We start from the raw sequence: 25011 nt of genomic DNA on the forward strand, positions 1-25011 counted from the left end.
ATGAAAGTTTAGTAACTTTTGCCACAGTGATTCAGTAAATAAATGTAAAAATAAAAAAAAAATAAGGTGGAGTTCATGCCCAATTCAATCAGCTAATCAATGGCTGAATAAATAGCAGTACTCCTACAAAAAAAATTGTAGGTTTATTCAAAAAGAGCAGAAACGAGGGCCAGGAGCACTGGCCCATGGTAAGAAGCTTGCTACAAGTTGGGGGTGGGGGAGGGCTGTCAGGACAGGGAAGGGACCACTATGACAATGATAGTTGGGAATATCACTCCAGACAAGAAGTGAGTGCTGAAAGGAGATAAAGGGATAGACATGATAACTTTCCAGTATGTGTATGCAAACCATAATGCAGAGAGTGAGAGCGAGAGAGCGAGAGAGCGAGAGAGAGAGAGAGAGAGAGAGAGAGAGAGAGAGAGAGAGAGAGAGAGAAAAAGAGATGAGAGAGCACGGGCGCCTGTCATAGAGACTGAAGGGAAACTGGGGACATTGATGGTGGGAAATTACACTGGTGAAGGGACCGGTGTTGGAACATTGTATGGTGGTTGAAAACAAACCAATCATGGAAAACTTTGTAACTGTATTGCATTCAGTTGGAAATTATTTTCCTTTTTAAAAAAATTTGTAAGTGTTTGGAGCAGAGCGATAGCACAGCGGACACTGCTCTTGCTGAGTCTGTCTCTGGCACCACACATGCTCATCCCTGAGCACCGAGCCACGAGTAAGCCGCAGGCATGCCATTAGGCTTTCCCTTCAGCACCCACCCTAGTCCCCAATCCCCAGATTTCTTTTCAGCATCTGTCCCCGGCGGCGGGCATGACCCAAAGGGACCCAGGGGCGCGCCAGACCCGGTTCCCAGACTCGGCGGCCCGCGCGTGGCTGCAGTTGCTATGGAAACGGCGGGAAATAACAACTCCGTTCCCGGGGGTGAGGGAGGCCCGCTGAGGCAACGGCAGCGGGAGAACAGCGGAGCGAGTTCACCGCGGTGCCAGCTGCCAACCCAGCCGCCGGCCGCCTCGCCCGCTCCGCCCCCCGCGGCCCTCGAGTGCCAGTTAGGTAGGTCGGTGGGGACCCCTGCGACCCGAGCTCCCGGGGGTCCCACCCGCGCCCTCCGCCCCCACCGGGCACTCGGCTGCGCGCCGCTGCCCTCTGCGCTCAGACATGCCCAACCATGGCCAGCTCTGCGGCACTGATCTCCTGGGCAGGGGGCGGCGGTCCCCCCACCCTCCCCGCCCCCGTCTTTCTCTCAATGCGCTTTTCGCTTTTAGTTTTTTTTTTTTTGGCCAGAATTATTGTGGGTGCAGAGAGGAGGTGGAGAGGCGGAGGAGCAAGGGGAGGCAAGACTGGCTGTTTGCAGAGAGCGTGGAGGATGTTGGTACCGGAGTCGTAGTGTTTCGAATTCGCCTGCGTGTGTGCACGCGCGTGCGCGCACCGGTGCGCGCGTGTGCTTCTGCGTGCGTGTGCGCCTGTGCATATGTGTGTATATGTGCGCCTGTGTGCGCGTGCATGTGTGTTCACCCGTGTACGGTGCGCCTGTATGCTTGTGTGTGTGTATGTGCATGTGTGCGCGTGTGCGTCCGTGTGCGCCTGTGTGCGTGTGTGCATGTGCGCGCGCCTGTATGTGCCCGTGTGCGGCGCGCCCGTGTGCGTGTGTGTATGCGCGCGCGTCTGTGTGCGTCCTGTCTCTCCCACGTTCCCTCCCCGGTTCATCCTTGTCCCAAGCCCGGAAGGTTGCAGTGGCCCGGGGGCAGACAGCGTGGGACCCGGTGGGTGCGCGCCCCGCGGGCGCTGATTGGCTGTGCCGGCCGCGGTGACGCTCGAACCCGGACTCCCGGTACCCCGCACCGCGTGGTGCTCCCGGCGGGTCTGTGTGTCCCATTCATTCCAGGCGGCCAGCAGGCGGCCGGGGCACCGAGCCCGCGCGGCGTCCCGCGGGGAAGATGAGCGGCGCCAGCGCCAAGTCCAGCCACCTGTCCCAGCCCGTCGTCAAGAGCGTGCTGGTGTACCGCAACGGGGACCCTTTCTTCGCGGGCCGCCGCGTCGTGTTCCATGAGAAGAAGGTGACCAGCTTCGACGTGTTCCTGAAGGAGGTGACGGGCGGCGTGCAGGCGCCCTTCGGAGCCGTGCGAAACATCTACACCCCGCGCACCGGCCACCGCATCCGCAAGCTCGACCAGATCCAGAGCGGGGGCAACTACGTGGCCGGGGGCCAAGAGGCGTTCAAGAAACTCAAGTGAGTCCTGCGGTCCCCAGCTGTGGCTTCCTGGGGGGTCCGGAACAGGCGGGGTGCCAGCCAGAGGCCTCCTGGCAGATGGGGTCCCAGCCTGGAAAGCCCCTTTATAAAACAGAAAACTTTAATCAAGTTCGGGAATCTTTCACAAAGGAATTCAGTTAACCCCCGCTTTTAACTTTTTTCTGTACACTTTTCCTCTTTTCCTCGCCCTTCTTTGCCCACTGTTTGCTTGGAAACTGTTTTATTGGATCAAATAAATATTTTTTTATTGGTTGATTGATCTTTGGGGGGCACCACCCCGGTTGCTGCTGGTGGTGGTGGTCCTCCCAACTCTGGGCCTAGGGAATCTTCTCTCTCCAGGGAGGAGCCCTTGGAATGAATTTTCTGGTCTCTAAAGAAAGATTTCTTAAGAACTATACAGAAGTATTGAATTTTCATACTGTATATTCACCAGAGAAGATTGATTCCTCCTCCACCTCCCCTTAAATTCTTTCAACCTGTCATTACAAAGAGAATCCTCCCACCTCCCATCTTCTGGATATTAGTGTTATTGGCATTGCGCTGGAAAAAATTGCTTTTACTGTATTTTCCTGTTTGTCTCCAATCACCTTATAATTAGACCCTTCCAAGATCTGGGTCTTGGGGTTTATGCCCCAGTGCTAGCACGGAACTCATAGTAGGTGTTCAGTGAACTAGCAAACACTGTTTAGATCTGAGAGGGGAACAACGATGAATGAGACCAGGCCTTTTTGACTTTCTTTACCGTCCAATAGGAGCTACCATGCTATGCATGTGAATAATATTAATGCAAAATATAAAGCAATTAAGAGAAATACAAATCCACTTGGAAAAAAAAAGTTGAAGCTGTGTGGAGTAATTTCCGAGGCAGGCAGTTAATATAGGACAGGCAGAATCGAATATTTTAGAGGTTCTCTTTTTAACAGGTTTGTGGAGATGGTTCACATATCCAAACCATGCATTTCAAGGTTTTATTTGAGTGTATTTGTAGAACTGCGCAATCATTTTTAGACTAGTCATTTCTACCAGTCTCCAAAGAAACCTCCAATTTCTCATTTGTTTTCTCATATCCACTAATTTACCCCCAGTCTCAATAGATTTATGTGTTCTGAACGTTTCATAGAAATGGAATCATGTACCATATGTTTTATTTGTGTGTGTGTTTCTTGCTTTTTTTCCACTTTGCTTGTGTTTTCAAGGCTCATCTTGGTGGCAGATTAAATGAATACATGCATCCTTTTTATTCTTGAATAATATTCTGAGGGATACACATGCTACATTTTGTTTATCCTTTTATCAGTTCATGTATGTTCCATTATGTAGAGTAATGCTATGTGTCGTGGACACATTTTCATTTATCCCATGTCTGTATCTGCAGTGGAATTTCTGATTGTGTGGTGATTGTATCTCATAGTTTTTAATACAATATCTAATCAAAGACTCAGCTTAGAACTTTGGCTAGCAAAAATATCAGTATGATAAAATTGGTGCTTGTGAATTTTGATTTTAATTGTACACAGGTACCTTCTCAAATACCACTAAAGTTATTCATAGCATCTCTCTTTGCTTAACTTTATGGGCATTTTAGGTGCTCTACCTTTAGTTGTACTAGATATTCTTTTTCATGGGGCAATTCTTAGGGATGCACTTGGAGACTTGAAACCATTTTTATTATGCTTGTCCAACTTTGTAGGAGATGAACTAAATGAAAATGTGTGATTTACATAAACTTAAAAATGAAAACTGAAAACCAGGAGGCCTGAGATGGAGTTTGCTAACTCTATATCCTTAATGAGGCCACTTGGCTCGGTCCTAGTAAAGAATTGGAACATTTTTCCACTTTTCTCTCATAGGATTGTTGTAAAAAGTAAATACTTTGTAAATTAGTGGATTTGTAAGCACCAAAAGGGGTTTAAAAAACTCTTTTAGGGGGCTGGAGAGATAGCACAGTGGGTAGGGTGTTTGCCTTGCACGTGGCCGACCCGGGTTCGATTCCCAGCATCCCATATGGTCCCCTGAGCACCACCAGGAGTAACTCCTGAGTGCAGAGCCAGGAGTAACCCTGTGCATTGCCAGGTGTGACCCAAAAAGCAAAAAAAAAAAAACCTCTTTTAGTTGTCATGATTTACAGTGTTACAATATTGTCAGTGATAGGGTTCCATGCATTCAGCATTCCAACACCACAACTCACACAGAGAGTGTGATGACCTCTGTCATTGTCTCAGGATTCCCTCCTCACCTCCCTGCCCTCCTCCCCGCACCATCTCACTGCGGTGGTAAACTCTGATTCTTAGAATCAGTTGCTTTTGGCCATATATTATTCCCTTACTATACTTCTTTATATTCCATATATGAGAGAGATCCTTCTTTACAGCAAAGGTATTTTTTTAAGATGTGTAAAACATTCCACATTGACTTCCTTTAATCAGAGACTTTACTCTTTATTAAATAATTTACATATAAAGCCATTTCTCAGGAATGGATTCTTGCCTCAGAATATTTTAACAGCTCAAAATTATAGATTCACTTTAGTAATTGATATGGTCTTTGTTTATTTGGTTCAAGTAACTCCAGAGAGAATATAAGTATAGTTCCAGACCAATAAAAAGTTCACTTCAAAGTGCTAAAAAATACACATTAGGGGCTGGAGCGATAGCACAGCAGGTAGGGCGTTTGCCTTGCACGTAGCCAACATGGCCGACACAGGTTCGATTCCCAGCATCCCATATGGTCCCTTGAGCACCACCAGGAGTGAATCCTGAGTGCATGAGCCAGGAGTAACCCCTGAGCATCGCTGGGTGTGACCCAAAAATAAAAAAAAGTAATGGTGTCTAAATAAATAAATTTATAAAAAAATACACATTAGATTTGCATAATTAGCTTTGCTTTTAATTAACACACACACATACACACAAAGCCAGCCCTCAAACTTTTTATAACAGTGTACATGGTTAATTTTTCATACTGACTGGTGAATAGTTTGTGACAAAGTAATAGGATCTATGCTTAAATTGTCTTATGGCGAGAATGATAGAATTGAACATTTTTAGTACTGACTTTGAAGTTTAGCAGTTGTATATACATATAACAAATGAAGCAACTGACAAAACAAAAGGTATTGAGGGTCCTACATGTATAAATATCGTTGGGAAAGATATTAGTAGCGAAAAAACTATTTCCAAATGAAAACAATCGACATCCTGTTAGACTCTCTGTTGCTCAGATTTTTCCTAATAATTTTGAAACCACAATTAATTAATATTATTAATCAATAATTAAAATTAAGGTGGCTGTTAAAACTTTATTTTGTAAAAGAGAATTCTAGAGATTGTTATTCCCCCCTTCCCAATTTTCCATATGTAGTTTTGTCTACTATATTAACCTTAGGAATCTGGTACACACCAGAATTTTTTGGTAGAATGCCAGCAAACAGTCCCTGCAGATTTGCAAAAGATCCATTTTATTGTAAAAAAAGATTATTTGTATTCTTTTACAAATACTGTTATAGTGCACACATGATCATTTCCAATTACATCAATTAAGTAAAATATTCTATTAAAAAATCTGCCTTGGGGCCGGAGTAATAGCACAGCAGGTAGGGCATTTGCCTTGCACGCAGCTGACCCGGGTTCGATCCCCAGCATCCCATATGGTCCCCCAGCACCACCAGGAGAAATTCCTGAGTGAAGATCCAGGAGTAACCCCTGAACATCACTGGGTGTGACCCCCAAAAAGCAAAAAATAAAAAAAAAATCTGCCTCAAACTGATGACAATAGAACACATTTCAGTGGTCCAAATTAATTCTAACATAAATATCTTTGCATGCTTAATTATGACAGTTTAGTCAGAGAGACTGTGATTATAAGTGAAGTGCTGTTAAAATGTTTATTCAGCACCTTCTGTGTATGAAGCACAATGGGCCCTGAGCACAATGATGAACTTAACTGCTTGAAGTTGACAAAAAAACAAAGTTTTAGGTTGTGCTCATGCTAGAATTGAACAATGATCACTAGTTAATATCTGTAATATATAGTAATGGGCCAATAGGGCTCTCCAGGGTTTAACTCATCCATCCATCTTCCTCTTAGGTGAACCAGTAACTTAGCCATCTCACATGGCTGAGCATTTTTGTGTCATTCAAGTGCTTAGACAGGGAAATAGATTTTCCAGTCTTTCACAGTATTATTCCAGCGCACACCACCAGAGCTTTGACTTAAACCTGTGATCCATTGACCTGCTCAGCAGATTTACACATAAGCCACTTTATATCAAAATGAATAGAAGAAGTAGAAGAATCATATGCAGTAAGTAGTAATTGTTGCTGGAAAAAAATTGTTCCCAAGTAGAAATATTTATTTCTGAGACTTTAAGTTTCATTGAAATTTGGATAAACATGTGTCAGCACTGGTTGGTAAGGGTGAAATTAATTTTTCTTTTTACTATTGCTTTTAATTAGCAGCTATTAATTTTTGATTTGGGCTTAAGTATCGCCTATGGCTTATTGTAATCTTTTTAATAATTAAAAAATGATATAACTACTCAAGCTAAAAATGAAATCTTTCTCTTTTTTTCCCCTTCCACTCCAGCTACTTGGACATAGGAGAAATCAAGAAAAAACCAATGGAAGTTGTTAATTCAGAGGTAAAGCGAATCATATCTTGAAGTTTCAATTAAATAACTTTGATCTTTGTTTCTTAGGGCATGTCTCAAGACCGGGAGAGTATCCTAATCCTAAGAGATGAGTTTTCCAATGGCTAGAAAGAGGAAATTTTGTGTTTTAAGGAATTATCAGAACCAAAGAGTACTTAGACACTTTAGACATGACATATTCTGATTTTCTGAGTATAGCTATATACCAAGTTATATACCAAAAAATCCCCTGCTTTGATTTGCTTCTGATATGTGTCTGGCGTCACCCCATCTGTGCCCCAGGTTTTCAGAAGAGCCCACTGGGCTTTTTGTGATACCAAGAAAACACATTTTTGTGGAGATTTGGGTCAGAGCCAGTGGTGCTCAGGGCTTACTTCTGGCTCTGGGATCACTGCTGGTGCTGCTTGGGGAAATAATATAATGGTGCAGGGGATTCAGTGTGGGTCGGCCGCATGCAAGGAAGCAACTTATATACTGTACTATCACTCTGACCCCGTTTTTTTTCCTTTTTTTTTTATTAGTGAAACACCATGAGATATAGTTGTAGATTTACAAATTTTTGTGCTTGGGTTTTGATTATACAATGATCAAATACCCATCCCTCACCAGTGCCCATTTTCCACCACCATGTATCCCAGTATCCCTCTCACACCCATCCCCCCCCATCCCACCCTGCCTCTGTGGCAGGGCATTCCCTTTTGTTCTCTCTCTCCTTTTGGGTGTTGTGGTCTGCAGAAGAGGCATTGAGTGGCAGTCATGTTCAGTCCATAGTCTACTTTCAACATGCATCTCCCCTCCTGGAAGGATCCTCCAAACACCCTTTATTTGGTGCTCCCTTCTCAGTCTGAGCTGCCCTTTCTCCTAGAATGCCCGGCTGGCCTCTAAGCTGTGGAGTAATCTTCCTGGTACTGATCTCGGCTATTCTTGACCCCCTGTTTTTTTTTTTTTTAAAAAAAACCTTGCATGAATATTCGCTTGATCATAGGCAACAAAAAACTTGTTTGAATATTGAAGACAAACAAATTAAGAGCACAACTATTTCACATAGTTTCTGAACCCCCGGCAGAGCATTTTGCTCTTTGGTAGGTTGGGATTTCTTTGTTGATGGATGAAAATGACAGATGAAAATCAGAGCTTACCCAACCACCTTGCGTGTCCAAGCGAGACGGGGAAATCTATAGCCAGACTGAGGCTGTCTGCAAGTTCAGATGTTCCCTCTTTCCATTATGGCCCATGTAAAGTCATGAGCTTTCTGTGGGGACAAATGGCTTTCAGGAAAAAAATTTTTTTTTCTTTTTTATTGGGAATTTCCCCAGAAAAACTTCCACCACTCTCCTCATTTCCTCTGACATTATGTTTATGCCCCCAAGAAAAAAGAACTGCAGATAAAGGGCCAGAGAAATGGTACAGGGTTTATGTTTATTGGACACATTCCTTACATGTGGCTGAGCCTCATATGATCAGGCACTGCCTGGTCCCCCGAACATTGCTAGGGGTGGCACTGGAGACCCCTAAACACTGTGTCCTCAGGTCCAACTGAGAATTTCTGGGAGGGTCCCCCTCTCACTCCCTGGGGTGGAGGAAAGAACAGACAGTTGAGTGTTTGAAGTATGTGAGATTTCATCATGATGCAAATAATTTGTGGAAAGAGTTGCTAATCCCAGACATTTGAAGATAAAAAAAAGATCAGTATTCTAGTTTGCATTTAAAAAAATGTAATGCATGTTAATATATTCTTTGTGAATGTGATACCATTTATAGCTTAAAGTAGGCAAAGATAAGCTTCTTTCAAGTTGTGCTTCGGTTACAACTACACCAGTGACCCCCTTGGTAATATCTCGAAAGCAGTGACCTAGGACAAGCGGCACATTTGTTCTGGATATACTTTTGCCGGAAGCATGTGCAGCCAGGGCTACCTTGTATGAAGCTGGTAACTGAGCCTGAACTTCTACAATAGCATTTGAGATGTGGGAATCCCTAAAATATATGAATATCAATTTACTCTGGATTCCAGCAACTATTTTTTTTAGGAGGGAGCCGCTACAACCACACAGTACTCAGGTGGTCCCAGAACCAGCTCCAAAAATACTGGGTTAGTTGGGCCCAGCAGTTCAAGGCTCCTGCCCAGTGATGCCTCACTACTTAATAATGGGGGTTGCCAGGGCTGACAGGCTGGGGCAACTCAGGGGACCCACACAGTGCTGGGGATTGAACTTGGGTCCTTGGAGTGTGTCCTCGAGTCCCGTGATGTCTCCCATTCCCCTTGATTCCAGTGTCATTGGGGAAGATGTTGCATGCCCCTGGCAAAGTGTAATGGTTGTGCAATACAGGTTTTGAGTATAGTAATTATTTTATAAAAAGACTGCCCTCCACAGGAATACTAATTTTCTAATTGTCTTGCATTTGGGGGCAGACACTTTATTTTTTTTTCTTTATTTGAAGTTTTTGTGCAGGCCACACCAGACTTCCAATTTGTGCATGCATATCTTTATGCTTTTTTTTTGCCACACCCCAGTGTTGCTTAGGGCTCAATCTGAATCTGTGCTCAGGGATCAACTCCTGAGACCATATGTGGTGCCAGGGACCAAACCAGGCGGCCTCTGTGCAAGATAAGAACCTTAACCTCTGTACTAACTCTCCAGCCAGTACATTTTTTTCTGTTTATTTTTGGACAACACCCAGCAGTGCTTGGGGGCTATTCTTGGCTCTGTGCTCAGGCACCTTTTTTCCACCAGAACCACAATTCTGGCCTGTTTGGAGCATATGAAGCCCCTAGTTTCATTGGCAGAAAGGGAGGTTTTAAGGTTCCTTGGAATCTTCAAAGGGAATTCTAGATGCAGTTTTTTTTCTTTCTTTTTGGGTCACACCCTGTGATGCACAGGGGTTACTCCTGGCTCTGCACTCAGGAATTACTCCTGGCGGTGCTCAGGGGACCATATGTGATGCTGGAAATCGAACCCCAGTCAGCTGCGTGCAAGGCAAATGCCCTATCCCCTGTGCTATCACTCCAGCCCCTAGGTATTTTTACTGATATATTACTTTAACTTCTGGTCCTGTAGTGGTATAGCTTTTTTTAAAAAAATATTTATTTGCGACATCTGATTGACAGTACTGTTAATGATAGAGTTTTATATCTATATAATTTTGGCACTATATCCTCCACCAGAGGGTCCATTTCCCGCCACCATTTTCTCAGTATTCTGTGCTTCCTCTCCAACCCTTCCTGCTGTGCTCAGCTCAGTTCTGTAAACCAGTTCTCAGTCTTCATTGCATTTGGGCCATTTATTATCCCCTTACTACGTTTCTTTATATCGTTATTACTTGTTTTAAGCAGGACGCAAGTTGAAAAGCCTTCCCTGAAAAATTTAATTACTGCGTCAAATTCTCTCTCTCTCTCTCTTTCCCCCTCCCTCTCTCTGTCTTTGTACAAGGGGTCAGTTAAGTCCAGAGTTTGAACCATGAAAAACATGTGTTGATATGTTGTTTTCACTGTGCAGGAACACCTCACTCATTTTCCACAGCAGAGTTACACAGCAAATGCAAAGTTTCTTACATTTTAGGATGTATTTAATAATATAATACAGCATAGAAATACTTATCTCTTTGATGACTTTAAAATAAAATTCTATGCTTAATACAAGTTCTTAGAATGACTTTTATTATAGCTTAGGTAACGTGGCTATGATGGTGTTAAAGTTTATGGCATTATGTAGAAAGTCACCCCCCCCCCCCCCCCCGCCCCACTGTGCGACCAAGGTGTTGTCACCCTTCGCCTTTGTCCCGATGTCACCTCTGGTCTGATCTTCATTCTCTCATCACTCCCTGCAATGCTTGTTAATTATTTTTGTAATCAAGGCCAAGGGTTTGTCAGTGTTGGAAATGGCCTTTCCCTTATTTTGTGTGTCTGTATATCCCACATGTGAGTGAGATCATTTGGGATTTGTCCTTTCCCCTCTGACTTTTCCATCCACATTGTACCAAACATAGGTAAAGGTAAAGGTAAAGGCCCTCCCGTTGATCGTCGATTTGCTCGAGCGGGCCCAGTAACGTCTCCATTGGAGACTTCGTTGTTACTGTGTCTGGCATATCGAATACTCTCGGTAGCTTGCCGGGCTCTCCGAGAGGGGCGGAGGAATCGAACTCGGGTCGGCCATGTTGGCCGCTTGTAAGGCAAACGCCCTACCCACTGTGCTATCGCTCCAGCCTTTACCTTTGTACCAAACATAATGGTTTTATTTTTTGTTACAGTGGCAAAGCATCCTGTTGTGTATATATGATGCTCTTTTAAAGTAATGACAACATGGAAAGGGCCAGAGAGGTTGTGCAAAGGTTAAGGCACTTGCTTAGCATGCAACAACAGCTGCCACCCTCATTTGAATCCTGGCACTGCTTATGTATGGTCCTTTGGCACCACCAGGTGTGGCCTCTGAGCAGAACTGGCTGTGGCGCCTGAGAACTACATCGAGTGACCCCCCCCCCCCCAAACAAACAAAACCCCCAACCATTGAATACCCTAACAATGAAAATAAGGACTTTGTAAGGTTCCTGGTACCTAGCAGGACATTGGTATCCAATGTGTATCCAGCATGTAGTTGGATTTTGATAACCATGTTAGGAGGGTTTTCTCTTTATTGCTTCTATTTTCCATGAAGCTCATTTTGGGTGAGATATCATGGGGAGAAAGGCAGAATGATCGTGGTTCTCCTCCATGAAAGAAGCTTATGGTCTTGCTTGGTGCCGCAGGGGACAAGGGAGAAAGTTCCATCTCACATGCTCACACACTGGCCGGCCCACAGCCCTCTCCTGCCTGTTCTCTTCAGTTCTCAGAAGAGGCCTCAGCCAGGTGCCTGTTCCTTGGATAATAATGGTTTGTGTCTTCCCCTCTCTCCCACCCTGGGGCCTTAACAAGTCAGAATCCTGCTGTTTTCAGTTGGTGCCAGACACCTAGCAGTTCCTTGCACATCCTAAACTTTCTGGGTCAAGCTGTCTACTGATCACCCTGTACCTCACATGTACAGAGACCTCTAGTGCTATAAAACTGACTTTCCACTCTAAAAAATCTATTTTTAAGGGAGGCCAGTTGGAGTCTAAGAGATGACACCAAGGGGCAGAAGAGGGTTGTGGCCAGCAGGTTTGAGATCATGGGAGACAGAACTGAATCATGTTTTCTGCCTGTTTGTGGATTGGGATTTTGCAAAGGCCCATTTCCATAGCATCGTTTTGGGGAGGATTGTCTTCCTGTGGGTCAAGGCCTGTCTGTGACAGAAGGAGCAGAAACAAGCTTGATGGGAAAAATACAAGGCCGCCTTGCTCGAGTCAGGCGTTTCCAGGGGCAGTTGCTGATGGGAGAACAGGAGGAACCCTCTAAAGGCCCCAAGGGCCCTTCTTGAGTGGACCCTTATTTTTGTGCTGGCACCACTGGATTGGCTTGTCTGTGTATTATATTCTTTAAAAAAAATTGAATCACAATGAAATACAGTTACGAAGTTGTTCATGGTTGGATTTCAGTCATATTATGTTCCAACACCCATCTCTTCATAGGTGTATATTCCAACCACCAATGTCCCCAGGATCCCTCCTGCACACCACCCCCACCTCTATGGCAGGCACTTTTCTTCTCTTCCTCCACCCTCTCCCCCCTTCCTCTTTTCTTTTGGGCATTATGGTTTGCAATACAGATACTGAAAGGTTATCATGTATATCCTTTTACCTACTTTCAGCACTCAGTTCTTATCTAGAGTGATTATTCCCAACTATTATTGTCATATGGATTGTCATATCGAACCCTGATCTCCCATGACAGGAGAGGATACTCATCACCATACCAGTGAGGAAGATATGCTGGGATTTTTTTGGGGGGGTGGGGAAGCTACACCCAACAGGGCTCACGGGCTGTTCCTGGAGCGTATGTGGTATGGGGATTGAATCAGGGTCACAGCCTTAGCTCTGACTTCCCTACTAAGAATCTGCTGAAACACCCTCACCTCCTGACAATCTCTAATGACTCCACATTTTTTCATATCTCACCTCCAAACTACCATTGACCCCCGAATTGAATCTGCCTGTCTTTGACCTTCCTGTGAATCCTTCAAGGATAACTGAGTCCTCAGGGAAAATGATTCCTTCCTCTTTCTCAGCGCCATTCTACAGATTCTTTCTCACTGCACCAAATCCGTGGGTCTGATTTCTCTGAACTATGGGTTTGTTGCTGTTCCTGGGAACTCCAGAAGGTCATGTTTGCACAAGAGTTATCTAGTACCTTGTCTGTAAATGTCTTTCCACTCTATAAATTACGTAGCATGAACAGGTTGGTAAGAGTCTTAATTCTCTCTGGGTTTGAATGTTCTTTATCTGCAGTGAAGAAAGCTATTGATTCATCCCGTGAATGCCTGGTTATTCATCTAACACAAGACTGGAGTATCTCAAATAATTTAAAAGCCTTTATGGCCTCTTCTTGTTTAGATTTTGCTTCCAGGATAAAATTAGCTGTAGTTAAACCTTGCTGGTAAGCTTTCATTGTCTCTTTAGTATAATTTTGTACTCTACTGAATAAATGCTATTTATCCAGTCAGGTTTTATTGTGTATTTGCTGTGTCCAGACTTTGTCTTCAGAGAGCTTTCTGTTTACACTTTCTTGCCTGGTGTGCCTTCATTTTATTCTGACTTTACTAACATCGATATTTATTGCTGAACTTGCTGTGAGGTAGATTACTTTGGTGCAAGGCTATATTTGAAAGCTAGATGATAGTTTTGGACTTTATTGCTAGTAATGTGTCAGAGAATACCAGGACTAATTTTGAGAATGAACCCATGCCTTATTTCTTGCCTGTTACTTCCATTTCTCTTCATATATAAGCTATTGATTATAAACTGACTAATAGCTGGGAATGTCTCTCTCTGCGCGAACAGGATAAAATTGACCCAAACCACCATCAATGAGATTTTGTGGCACCAACATTCTTCCCAGGATTCCTGAGAATCCCTGAAGTTATTATTTTAAGAATTATTATTTGAAGAATAACAGTTAACATTTATTACATATCTATTGGTCAGGTAATGTGCCACCACATGGAAAACGTATCTTGAAATTACACATTATTTTGCCTTGCAGCTCAGTGGTTGAACATTTGGCAGGAATTATTACCTCAATTTCACTTCTGCCTTCAAAGTACCAGTTGAAAACTGCCATTGAGGCAGGAGGAGGGGTGGGCCGGCAGGGAGGGGAGGAGGGATACGGGTGACATTGGTGGTGGAAAATGTATACTGTTGGAGGGATGGATGTTTGATCATTATATGACTGAAACTCAAACATGAAAGTTTTGTAACTCAATCTCACGGTGATTCAATAAAAAAAAGTATTAGCTGAACTGTCTTGTTCCCCTTATATTTCCTGAATACTCTGCTATCCCAGAGGTGAAATCTTTTGCGTGATGAAATTTGGCAATGGTTGGTAGAAATGGGGTAGGTTTGGTTAGTTACATAGAAATGTCAACAACTCAAATTGAGCATCAGTTTTCCACTTTCTTAAAAACATACTAGTATTAATGCCAAATTCAGACTGTAGTCTTTGGCTTTGCTTCCTGGTCTCTCTTTCCTTATCTGTGGCACTTTGTATTGATTTCTGACACAGAACAATTTGAGGTTTATTTTGTTGCCTTGAATCCTGTTTATCTGTGTTCTTCAAGGTCAATGGCAAAGATTATTTTTGTCCTTAAAAATCACATTTCTGGTTTTTAAAATACCAAGGACTTTTTACTTCCTCTTAAAAAATATTGTGTGCTCTGCATCTTCTAGTTGCGGGCAAAAAGAGAGTAGGAGAGGTAGTCTGACTGTTTCTGAATGTTTCATCCAGGAATATGTATGCTCTTTGTTGTTTGGAGATGTCTAGTCTTTGAACAAAACCTACAAATGAAAATCTGAAGACCCTAATAAAAGTCTCCACCAGAAGTGGATGCGTCCTTTTTAGATAGTGAATTCTCTTGAATGCACCCACCCCATTTTAGATTTTCATTTGGAGGACATTTCTATATAAGCTTTGATCTTTCTCTGTGGGGCAGAGAACTATAGAACTATTGTGGAGGGGGCGTTAGGAAGGCATGTTTCAAAACCTCTAAGCTTAGCTTTGTCTGAAATGTTTGTGGGACCATGAGTAGTACTTAAGGTTGACTATTTGAGTGAATGTCTTTAAGGCTTTTGAATATAATTATTAAAACTTCACATTTCAGTTTAATCATTAGGCACAGTCTCTAATGAGACATACCATGAGATTTGCTGCTTAAAAGCTCTTGGGTTGGGAATGGGATTCTAGACATTAAGTTGGGTGTAATTATTAACCTTCCCGCAGGAGACTTGGGTAACACACTGATTCTAAACCTGGGAATTCTGGGTTCAAAAGGGAAATTACTAAATAGTTAAACTTCTAAATATTTCTTTAACTCAAGGAAAGATTTCAAGATTATGTTAGTCAGGTTTGCTAGTTGCTTGAAGAATTAAAACAAAATGGAAAAACACCCATCGTTCTGAGTTCCTCCAATAATTGTTGAAATCTCTCTAATCTTTTATTTGATGCCTTTCTGCCACTTCTCCTGTGTTTCTGCTATGTAAGAAACATTCTTTTGTAGTTCAGTGCAGAGCACATGTCTTGCATGTGTGAATCCTTGGGGTCCATATCGGGAACCCTCCACCCAACCCCAAGTAAAGAAACCATCTCATAAGGATGATCAGTTTCTATGAGTGGTAACATGTATTCCAAGATGACTATGATTTTTCCAAGATTGCAAAGATCATGTTTTCTGCTAAAGCACAATTAACTATTTTATTCTTCTTTTATACCATATCAAAAACCCCATTCTCACTGTTGAACTCTGTGTATGTATATGTTTGGACAAGAGTGAGGAGTATTTATGTCAACATATAAAATACTGGTTTACTAAAATAACCATTAATAACTCTTCTCAGCTCTGGTCCAGTGCTAAAAGGTTGACAATTCTAGTTTATCTATTAATTTGTGTCAGGGTTTTTGTTCCAAATATCTTGTAATCTTCATTTGGAATTTAGTCATGATTTCAGGAAATTGAATGCCTGGTAAATGGAAAACATGTGATTTTGAGTATTTTTTTGAGTATTTTTTAATTGAAAACATAGAAATAAATTATTGTAGGCAAAGACAATTTATCAAATTAATTTACTATTGTTTTTGGGTTTTGGGGCCACACTTGGTGGTACTCAGGGTTTACGTCTGGTTCTGCTCTCAGGATCACCCCTGGTAGGCTGGGAGGACAATTTGAGGTGCTGGATATTGAACCTGGATTGACCATGCACAAGGAAATCATCCTGTCCACTATATCATTGCTCCAGACACGAAAAATTAATTTTTAAAAGTTATTTTTTTGGGGGGGCAGCACACCCAGTGGTAGTTGGAGGCTACTCCTGGCTGTATAATCGGGAGTCATTCTAGGCAGTGATAGGAGAACTCTGTGGTTTTCACATGCAAAGCCTTGTGCTGTCTCCCTGACCCAGCAAATTTATATTTAAAACTAATTATCAATATTCCAAGAGCTAGAGAGATAGTGCAGCAGGTAGGGTGTTGGGCTTGATTTCCAGTACCACTCATGGGCCCTTGTCACTGCCAAAAGTTATCCCTGATCGACAGAGCCAGGAGAAAGCCATGAGCACAGCCTGGTGTAGCCTTCAAAACAGATAAACAAATATCATTATAAAAGGCAGAATAAGTATCTAAAATGGTTAGATTGCTAACTGTCTGTGTTTAAACATGTTAATCAGTTGAACCATAATTCTCATTAAAATTTTTTTAAGTCCCCAATAATATAATGTCCTTTAGACAACCCCAACACCTACTGAAGGATGAAGAACTTGCTGTTCTTCTACTGCACGTCTTTCAGCTACATAGAAATGGGATTTGGGGACTGAAATAGTAGAATACTTTGAAGTGATGGTGTATACAGTAATTGGTTGATGGATACAATTGTGCCTTTTAAAGAATCGATTTCTAAGTTTACACTTTAGGATCATTGTAGAATGAGGCTATTGAGCTTCACAATAAAATCAAAGGAACTATTGATGATGGAAATATGATTATTTCCCTATGGAGGCAGCATTAAGAAGACATGATCAAGTTAATAGCAAAGAATCATCAAGCAAAGGCAGTTTATGGCAACCATTAGTTGAATACTGTTTGACTTCATCTTTTCTCTGAAGAATATCAAGAGCTTGCTTAAACACCAGGAATTTAGCTAGATTTTGAACAGTCACTGTCACTGTCACTGACCTCCCATTGTTCATCAATTTGCTCGAGCGGGCACCAGTAACGTCTCCATTGTGAGACTTGTTACTGTTTTTGGCATATCGAATACGCCATGGGGAGCTTGCCAGGCTCTGCTGTGCGGATGGGATACTCTTGGTAGCTTGCCGGGTTCTTCGAAAGGGATGGAGGAATCAAACCCAGGTCGGCCACGTGCAAGGCAAATGCTCTACCCACTGTGCTATCACTCCATATTCTAGACAGATATCTATAAAAAGAAGCATTCCTGATCCAATCAGAAATGACCAATAGTCAATTGTTTTAAGAGGAACTCAGAAGTTTAAAAAAATAAGATACATGAATAATTAATAATAAAAAGAAAAAGTAGTACTATGGTTGATTAATCTAAGTGAAGAAAATGATTCATTTAGACCTCCTGGGCTTTAATACTTATAAAGAGTATCATGCTGAAGCCTAACCTATCACAGGTAGGTTCCAAAGACAGAAATGCAAAATTAAGTTGTGGTATGAAGGTTGAAGAATTAAAATTAAATTGAAATAAAATGTATTAATTGGCAAAGACTACTTATTAAAAGAAAGTGTTTTTTTTTCCTTTCCATTGATTTCTGCATGTTAGTAGAAACTTTGTTGTACTAAGATGGTTGAAATGAAGGAGATGAACTTAAATTTCACACTGTCCTTTACTCCAAGGCTTATTGGAGGAAGTCTAGAAAAACTTTTTCATGCTAGCAGGGGTGTTTATGGGGTGATAGAGCTGGAGAAGGGGGTAATACTGGCTGACAACAATTTACGTCAGTTCCTTGTAAACAAGCTTGCTGTGATTTCTCTAGTTTGAGATAGTTTTTCAGTGTAAATGAGCACACGGTGCTGTGATTTTCCAGTACTTATCGTCTTTTTAAATTTTTTTTTTTAACCAAACAACAGACTTTAAAGCAATGCTAAAAAAAAAAAGGATTTGAGGAAGTTTTCTGTTACGATCTGTGCTTTTCTGTACTTAAAACTAAAGGTAGTTTTGGGGCTGGAGTGATAGTACAGCGGGTAGGGCGTTTGCCTTGCATGCGGCCAACCCGAGTTCGATTCCCAGCATCCCATATGGTCCCCCGAGCACCGCCAGGAGTAATTTTTGAGTGCAGAGCCAGGAGTAACCCCTGAGTATCGCCGGGTGTGATCCAAAAAGCAAAAAAACAAAACAAAAACAAAAACAAAAACTAAAGGTAGTTTTAAGTACAGAAACTAAAACTAAAGGTAGTATAGCATAGTTGAGAGAGAGATGAAATAACCATTCAAAGAGACACTTCAGTTGTTTTTCCACACATTGTACCTCCAGAAAAAGAAAACCGAAGAGAGTGATATGCTGAAAGAATAGGCAAAATGAAACTCACAGGAGCCAGTAATAAGAAGCAAGCAAAGGGGACACCCTCGCATTTGATTAGGGTCTAGGGACTTAAAATTTATGTCTCTTGAACTTAAAACAGTTTTCACTTTTTATTATTTTCCTCTGCTTTTATTTATTTATTTATTTATTTATTTATTTATGCCTTTTGGGTCATATCTGGCAATGAACATGGGTTATTCCTGGCTTTACACTTAGGAATTACTCTTGGCTGTACTCAGGGCACCATATGTATGGGATGCTGGGAATTGAACCCGGGTCGACTGTATGCAAGGTAAATGCCCTATTTGCTGTGCCCCTTATCTGCTAAGGCCCTTTCTCTGCTCTTAAATGCACAAACAGTAAGAGATTCCTGGACTTGAGTGGTGGAGTGGCATGGTGAGAGCACTGTGCTAATGAAATCAAGGACTCGGACCCCAGGGGAATCTTAGTTATCTTTTTGGTTTTGTTTTTTATTGAATCACCGTGAGATACAGTTATAAAGCTTTCATGTTTGAGTTTCAGTTATACAATGATCAAACACCCAGCCCTCCACCAGTGTACATTTTCCATCACCAATGTCCCCAGTATGGTTTGCAATACAGGTACTGAGAGGACCATCATGTTTGGTCCTTTATCTACTTAGAGCATGCATCTTCCATCCTGAGCGAACCCTTCCACCATCATTGACTTAGTGGTCCCTGCTCTATCCCAGCTCCCTTCTCCCTCAGCTCATAAAGCAGGCTTCTAACCATGGAGCACTATTCCTGGCCCTTGTCTTTACTGTCCTTGGGTGTTAGTCTCATTTTATGTTATTTTATAAGGAGAATCTTAGTTCTGTTGGGTCCCAGGCCCCTGTCTGCCTTCCAGATCAGCCAGCCGTTCTCACCGGTGTGGTGCTGGTTAAGGAGTGGGTGAAAGTGTATCTGTAACTCATTGTACATCTATCATAACACTGGAAGAAATAACTGTAAGTGGCAGTGACTTGGAGGTAGTAGGTTATTGATCTTATCATTATGTGCAAAATAGAACAATGTTGGTGTTTTTTTTTTAAATGGATGGATGGAAGCGCTTTATTCAAAAAAGCATGAACTATTTATTTTCATTTGACTTATTTTGGCATGAAATATGCAGGTAGTATATTTTAATGTCTGGCTTGGTCAACAATGAATTTTCCCATTTATCATTGTGAAAGACTCCTTTATAAGCAGCCAGTCAGATCAAACTCAGATGCCATCCCATGATTACATAGTTTGGATGTTTGGTTTGTTGAAATAAGGTTGATTTCAACCCACCTGTTAGCTGGGGGGCAGAACTCTTAAGGGGCGAGGAATTGTGGGAAAGAGAAAAGTAAATTGACTTAGTATAGTTGCAATGTCTAATATTTAATCTGGAACATGACTCTCTAGGAAATTTATAGTCGTAGTAGCCTATGTTTTTTGTGTGTGTGTGTGTCTTTTTTTGCTCACCTTCTAACAGCAGAAATTTTTGAGTTTCAAAGTTTTAAATCTTTATGGCCATATTTTCTATTCAAATGGTACAACCTAATGTAATAGGGGTGCTGACTTCCAGAAATGCTTATAAAACAAGTAGTGTAATATCATCTAATTTGCATTTTGTAAATCATGCATTGATTGGTAAAACTCCATATTCATAGTCTGTTTTGCTGGAAATTAATATATAACTCAATTTCTGGTACTACCAGTTTGCATTAGCTAGTATAAGGTTTTTCCACAGCTTGTTTTAACAAGCTTGCTTAAAAACTAATAAGAAACATTGATTTTAAAATTATAGATATTTACTACAGTGAAGAGAATTTAAACTTTGTTTTTCACAAACTTATAGCTTATTTCTCATGAATGCTCAATTGGTTGATATTTAATTAAGTCCAACATTATAAGAAAACTGGGCTAAATTAGTGTTCTCCTAGATGGAACTTCTTGTCAGATTGCTATTTAATGGTTTTAATTTGATTTCAATTATTTTATCAATAACATTGATTAACTCTGTTTGGCTCTTTTCATTTTTCAGTCTATCTATACATGTTCACCTGAGTATGTATTTAATGAAGTAGAGGCAATGTACTTTATTTTGGGTAATTTTCTTTATTTTTACTTAGTGACTAAAACCTTGTCTTTTTCTCCATTTTCTTTTTCTCCAGTTCACTGGTGTGTATAAAACCCTACTTCAGCTGTAATTCTCTGTTTAGGAATTCTTTTTGTTCTGATGGTATCAAGATAGTGGTTTTTGTGTCTCAAAGGTATTAGGAGGTTTGTTCAGCGCTTATGAATGTGTTCATTTATGAAAAACCTTGGTCAAGTAGCTTCATTTTAGTGTGTAGCAAAGTTAGTTGTGTGATGATCTGACTATATAGACAGAATTACAAAATCATAATGACACTTTCCAATTCTCCATCAAAATCATCCTCAAGTGTGGCAGAAAATGGCTTTTCCTGCTGAATCTGGAGAGGAACTGATTTTCTTTGTTTTGGTTTTCTTTTTGGGTAACACTGGCAATTCACAGGGGTTACTCCTGGTTCTTGCACTCAGGAATTACTCCTGGCGGTGCTTGGGGGACCATATGGGATGCTGGGAATCAAACCCGGGTTGGCTGCATGCAAGGCAAATGCCCTACCTCCTGTGCTATTGCTCCAGCCCCAAGGAACTAGTATTTTATTTCTAGTATTAAGGTGCCCCTGTCCTCGGGGACATTTGGTGTACAAGGTGACAGTGCTGGGGCTGGAGCGATAGCACAGCGGGTGGGGCATTTGTCTTGCATGCAGCCGACCCGGGTTTGATTCCCAGCATCCCATATGATCCCCTGAGCACTTCCAGGAGTAATTCCTGAGTGCAGAGCCAGGAGGAACCCCTCTGCATCCTGGTGTGACCTTAAAAGCAAAAAACAAAAACAAAAAAATCAAGGTGACAGTGGTGACACTCACCACACATTTATGGATCTTTTTTGTTCGCTTGCTTTTTGTTCGCCACCAAGGTGCTTCTCTCAACCTGGTGCTCAGGGGACCATGCAGTTCCAGTGGACATCAAACTCAGGCCTCCTACATGCAGAGCATGTGCTCCAGTCTGTTGAACCCACTCTGGCTCTGGGCCTTAACTTCTGGGGACCAAAAATCAATATAACAAAATCTTTCTTTATAGAAGTGTTTTGAGCACCCCCTCCCTTTTTTTTTTTTTTGGTGCCAGGTAAAGTTAATTGGGTTTTCAGTGGCAAGAAAACTAGACAAGACTTTCACCTTCCTGAAGATGGTTGGCTACTAGATAAGACAATTCAGCAAGTTTACTCTTGGAAATGAGGCCCCTAGCATGTGCGGGAACAGAGGGCACAGGAGACCAGAGGGCAGCTGTCATGGGTCAAGGGGATCCTCCAGAAATTCCTGGAAGAAATGCTGTGCTAACTGAAACACAAAGGGAGCAAGTAGGTGCCCCCAGACAAATAAGGGAACTGAGTATCTCAGGCAGAGGGAACAGTGTGTGAGTATCTGAAAGGAGAGGGGTAGGTCAGAGGGAAAACCCTGGCACAAGCTCTGAAGTATAAGGCATTAAATAGAAGAGTAGGAATGTGTGAGAAATGAGGACTGAGGGTTCTATTTCCTGCAAAGGGTTCACACCCTTAGAAGGGCTTGTAAAGGGAGCTTGACTTGTTCTTCAAACCAGTTGGGAGTTACTGAGGGGACATTGCTGAACTCGATGGGGACATTCTTGTTGGGGACCCGGAGACCACTCAACGGAGATGAGTGTGGTAGTTATGATAGGAAAGGAAGAAGAGAGAGAAGCAGCAGATTGGAGAGTCGGGACTTTGTGATTGGTTCTTCAAGGGAAGATAAAAACAAATGAGCTGGGGAGTGGTGGGGGATGGGGGGTGATGGAAGGGAATCTGGGGACACTGATACTGGGAAATGCACACTGGTGGAGGGATGGGTGTTGGAACACTGTATGACTGAAATCTAATCATGAACAACTTTGTAAGGGTCTAGCTCACAGTGATTCAATTAAAAATATACATTTGTTTATATACATATAAAGAAATGAGCTGGATGAGTCTTGGATTTGGAGCCTGGGAATGTGATAGATGGTATTTCCTTTTACCCGGAGGGGGCAAGTTTGTTTGTTTCTAATAACAGGGACAGTCAGGAGTATTTGAAGGATTGGCTGTTTGAATATTGAGCCAACCCAAATATTGGAAGACGCACAAAGCCAGAACCCTGGTGAATGTGTTTTCTTTGTATGTTTCTTTACTGTGTGATTCCTTATGTTCTACTTTACAAAGATGATCTTAATACTCATAATTATCTTATGTAGTACATTATGCCTGTCTTACAGGAGAGGAGATAAATTACTAACACATAGTCCTGTAGCACTCCCAGTCTAGGGAGACTGTGTAAATATTTTTCTTGCAAGGGTAGAGAAAAAGCATTTCCTATTGAGTTTAAATAAAAAGAATGCGATAGAAGATGGCTTCAGTGTCTTTTGTTCTAGAAAGAGTATTTTTGAAGGTGAAGGATTTTATTTCCACTTATTACAGTTTATTTGATAAAGATGGAAGGAAGGAGAAGGTATGTAAGGAAGAATAAAAATTAGGGGCCTGCTTTTCTTTTAATTTTTAAAATGTCCCTCTTCAGTAAGTAATCATTAATCATAAAATGTCACCTAGTATTATTTTAGTTGTATTCTCAATTGACTTTCTTTTGGCCTTTGCTAATATTCCCTATAGGACAAGATAGTTAGGTTGAATGTTTCCAATACAGTACTTGAAATGGCTTTGGCATGTCTGTCTGCTTATAAAATAACTCCCAAAGGAAACTAAAAATATTTTACATGGAAATTTACTACAGAGTGTGAAGAGATTAGCAAAAGAGATATTGAGCTAAGAACCATGAATAAATTTTCAATTTTCATCATGTTTATTATCAAAAGGCCTTTTTATTTCGCTTTTCAGATATTTTTTCAGCTAATCCAGACATTCTGAGTAACAGCTAACAATTCACTAGGCAAACAAAATGTCTTGCAAGATTGGAGTTTGAAGGGACATCAGATGTTCAAGACAAATTCTGTTTCCTCCCAAGATCTCAAGATATAAATCACCTCATATCTTTGGGCCTCGCGTTCTTAATTTGAAATATAGAAATATTGAAATATAGAATACAATATAAAATAAAAATATTGAAATGTAGGAAAATAGCAATTCCTTAAAGGATTGCGATGATTAGAAGCACATAGACTCCACTGTGCTTTTAGCACTGTGTCTGATTCCGAGTGAGAACTCAGTAACTGGATATTTTGCCACTTTGCTGCTGATGTTGAGAAGGGCATGTGGTAAGTAGCTGGCAAGTAGAATGTGAGGCGAATGCTGATGTATTGACTGCTTTTGCAGGCTATAGCTAAAAGGAGAAAATATGAACATAATGGTCATGTGTACAGGTGCCGGAAAAAACAAATTGTGACAAATAGTCACTGCAAATCCTTTGATGCTTCAGCAGAAATGGCTTTTGTTCTGTAAAAATCAATGCTAATAGTTTTCATACTTCTGAATGTACATTTAATCTTTTCCAGTAGAGTTAGCATACTTCCTCCTACTTGAGTCAGGATCTCTTGAGGATGGATGGGTCTGTTCTTTTTCTCATTCTGCTATTAACCTCTATCAGTATTTTACAATCTTTATATTAAATTGTAAGATTATTACCTCATTTTTAGTCAATGGGATAAAGGGAGAAAACAAAAGGGATTTTAGTTATTAGCTACAATAGGTAGCATGTAACAGTACATAAAGAAAAGTAAGAGTAGACTCCTTCAGAAAATAATGTGATTAGAGTTATATTCCAACCAGGCTTTCTTTTCTACTATACATTCTTCTTCCCCTCTTAACTTTAATTTGTAACTGCCAGGTGGTCAAAATTTTTGTTCTGGGGTTATAGATTCTTGATGGTTTTGTAAATATAGGACTGCTGGGGTCAAAGAGATAGTCAGAACAGGCACTTGCCTTGCATGTCATCAACACCTGTTCTCTCCTCGACATCACATGGTCTCCTGATCACAGAGCCAGGAGAGCCCCCAGGCATCACTGTATGTTAGCCCCACCCCCATATGTGTGTGTTCAAACCTTGAGTCACATTTTGAATTTTATGTAGATGGCATTACATTTCATGTCTTTATTTGCATTTAGGATTAAACATATGCATTATTGACACCTCCTTTATTTCATGTCAATATTTCAATTATTTTCTTTCTAAAAGTCATTTTAATTGAGGTATTGGGATTCAAAATATTGTTAATGGGCACATCATTCTGGCATCATACCCACCACCAAAGAGTTTGTTTTCCTCCACCAGTGTCGCAAGGACCCAACCCCTTCAACTTTCCATGTAAGCTCAGTTCTCTAGACAAAATCTTTAGTTCTGATGACTTGGACCATTCATTTTTACCTTACTATGCTTCTTC

At 41.4% G+C, this 25011-nt stretch overlaps 1 protein-coding gene across 1 annotated transcript in view; it reads left to right on the top strand.

Annotated features, from left to right (window-relative positions):
* The first annotated feature begins 944 nt into the window (after nt 1-944).
* Nucleotides 945-25011, top strand: part of DCDC2 (doublecortin domain containing 2) — a 161814-nt gene continuing 137747 nt past the window's right edge. Inside the window, exons 1-3 of the mRNA XM_056132393.1 lie at nt 945-1059; nt 1892-2236; nt 6842-6896. Coding sequence (XP_055988368.1) covers nt 1944-2236; nt 6842-6896 — 348 coding nt within the window. The 5' untranslated portion in view covers nt 945-1059; nt 1892-1943. The remainder of the gene's footprint in view (nt 1060-1891; nt 2237-6841; nt 6897-25011) is intronic.

The sequence above is a fragment of the Sorex fumeus genome, unplaced genomic scaffold, assembly GCF_029834395.1.
Source record: "Sorex fumeus unplaced genomic scaffold, SorFum_2.1 ptg000094l, whole genome shotgun sequence".
NCBI lineage: Eukaryota > Metazoa > Chordata > Mammalia > Eulipotyphla > Soricidae > Sorex > Sorex fumeus.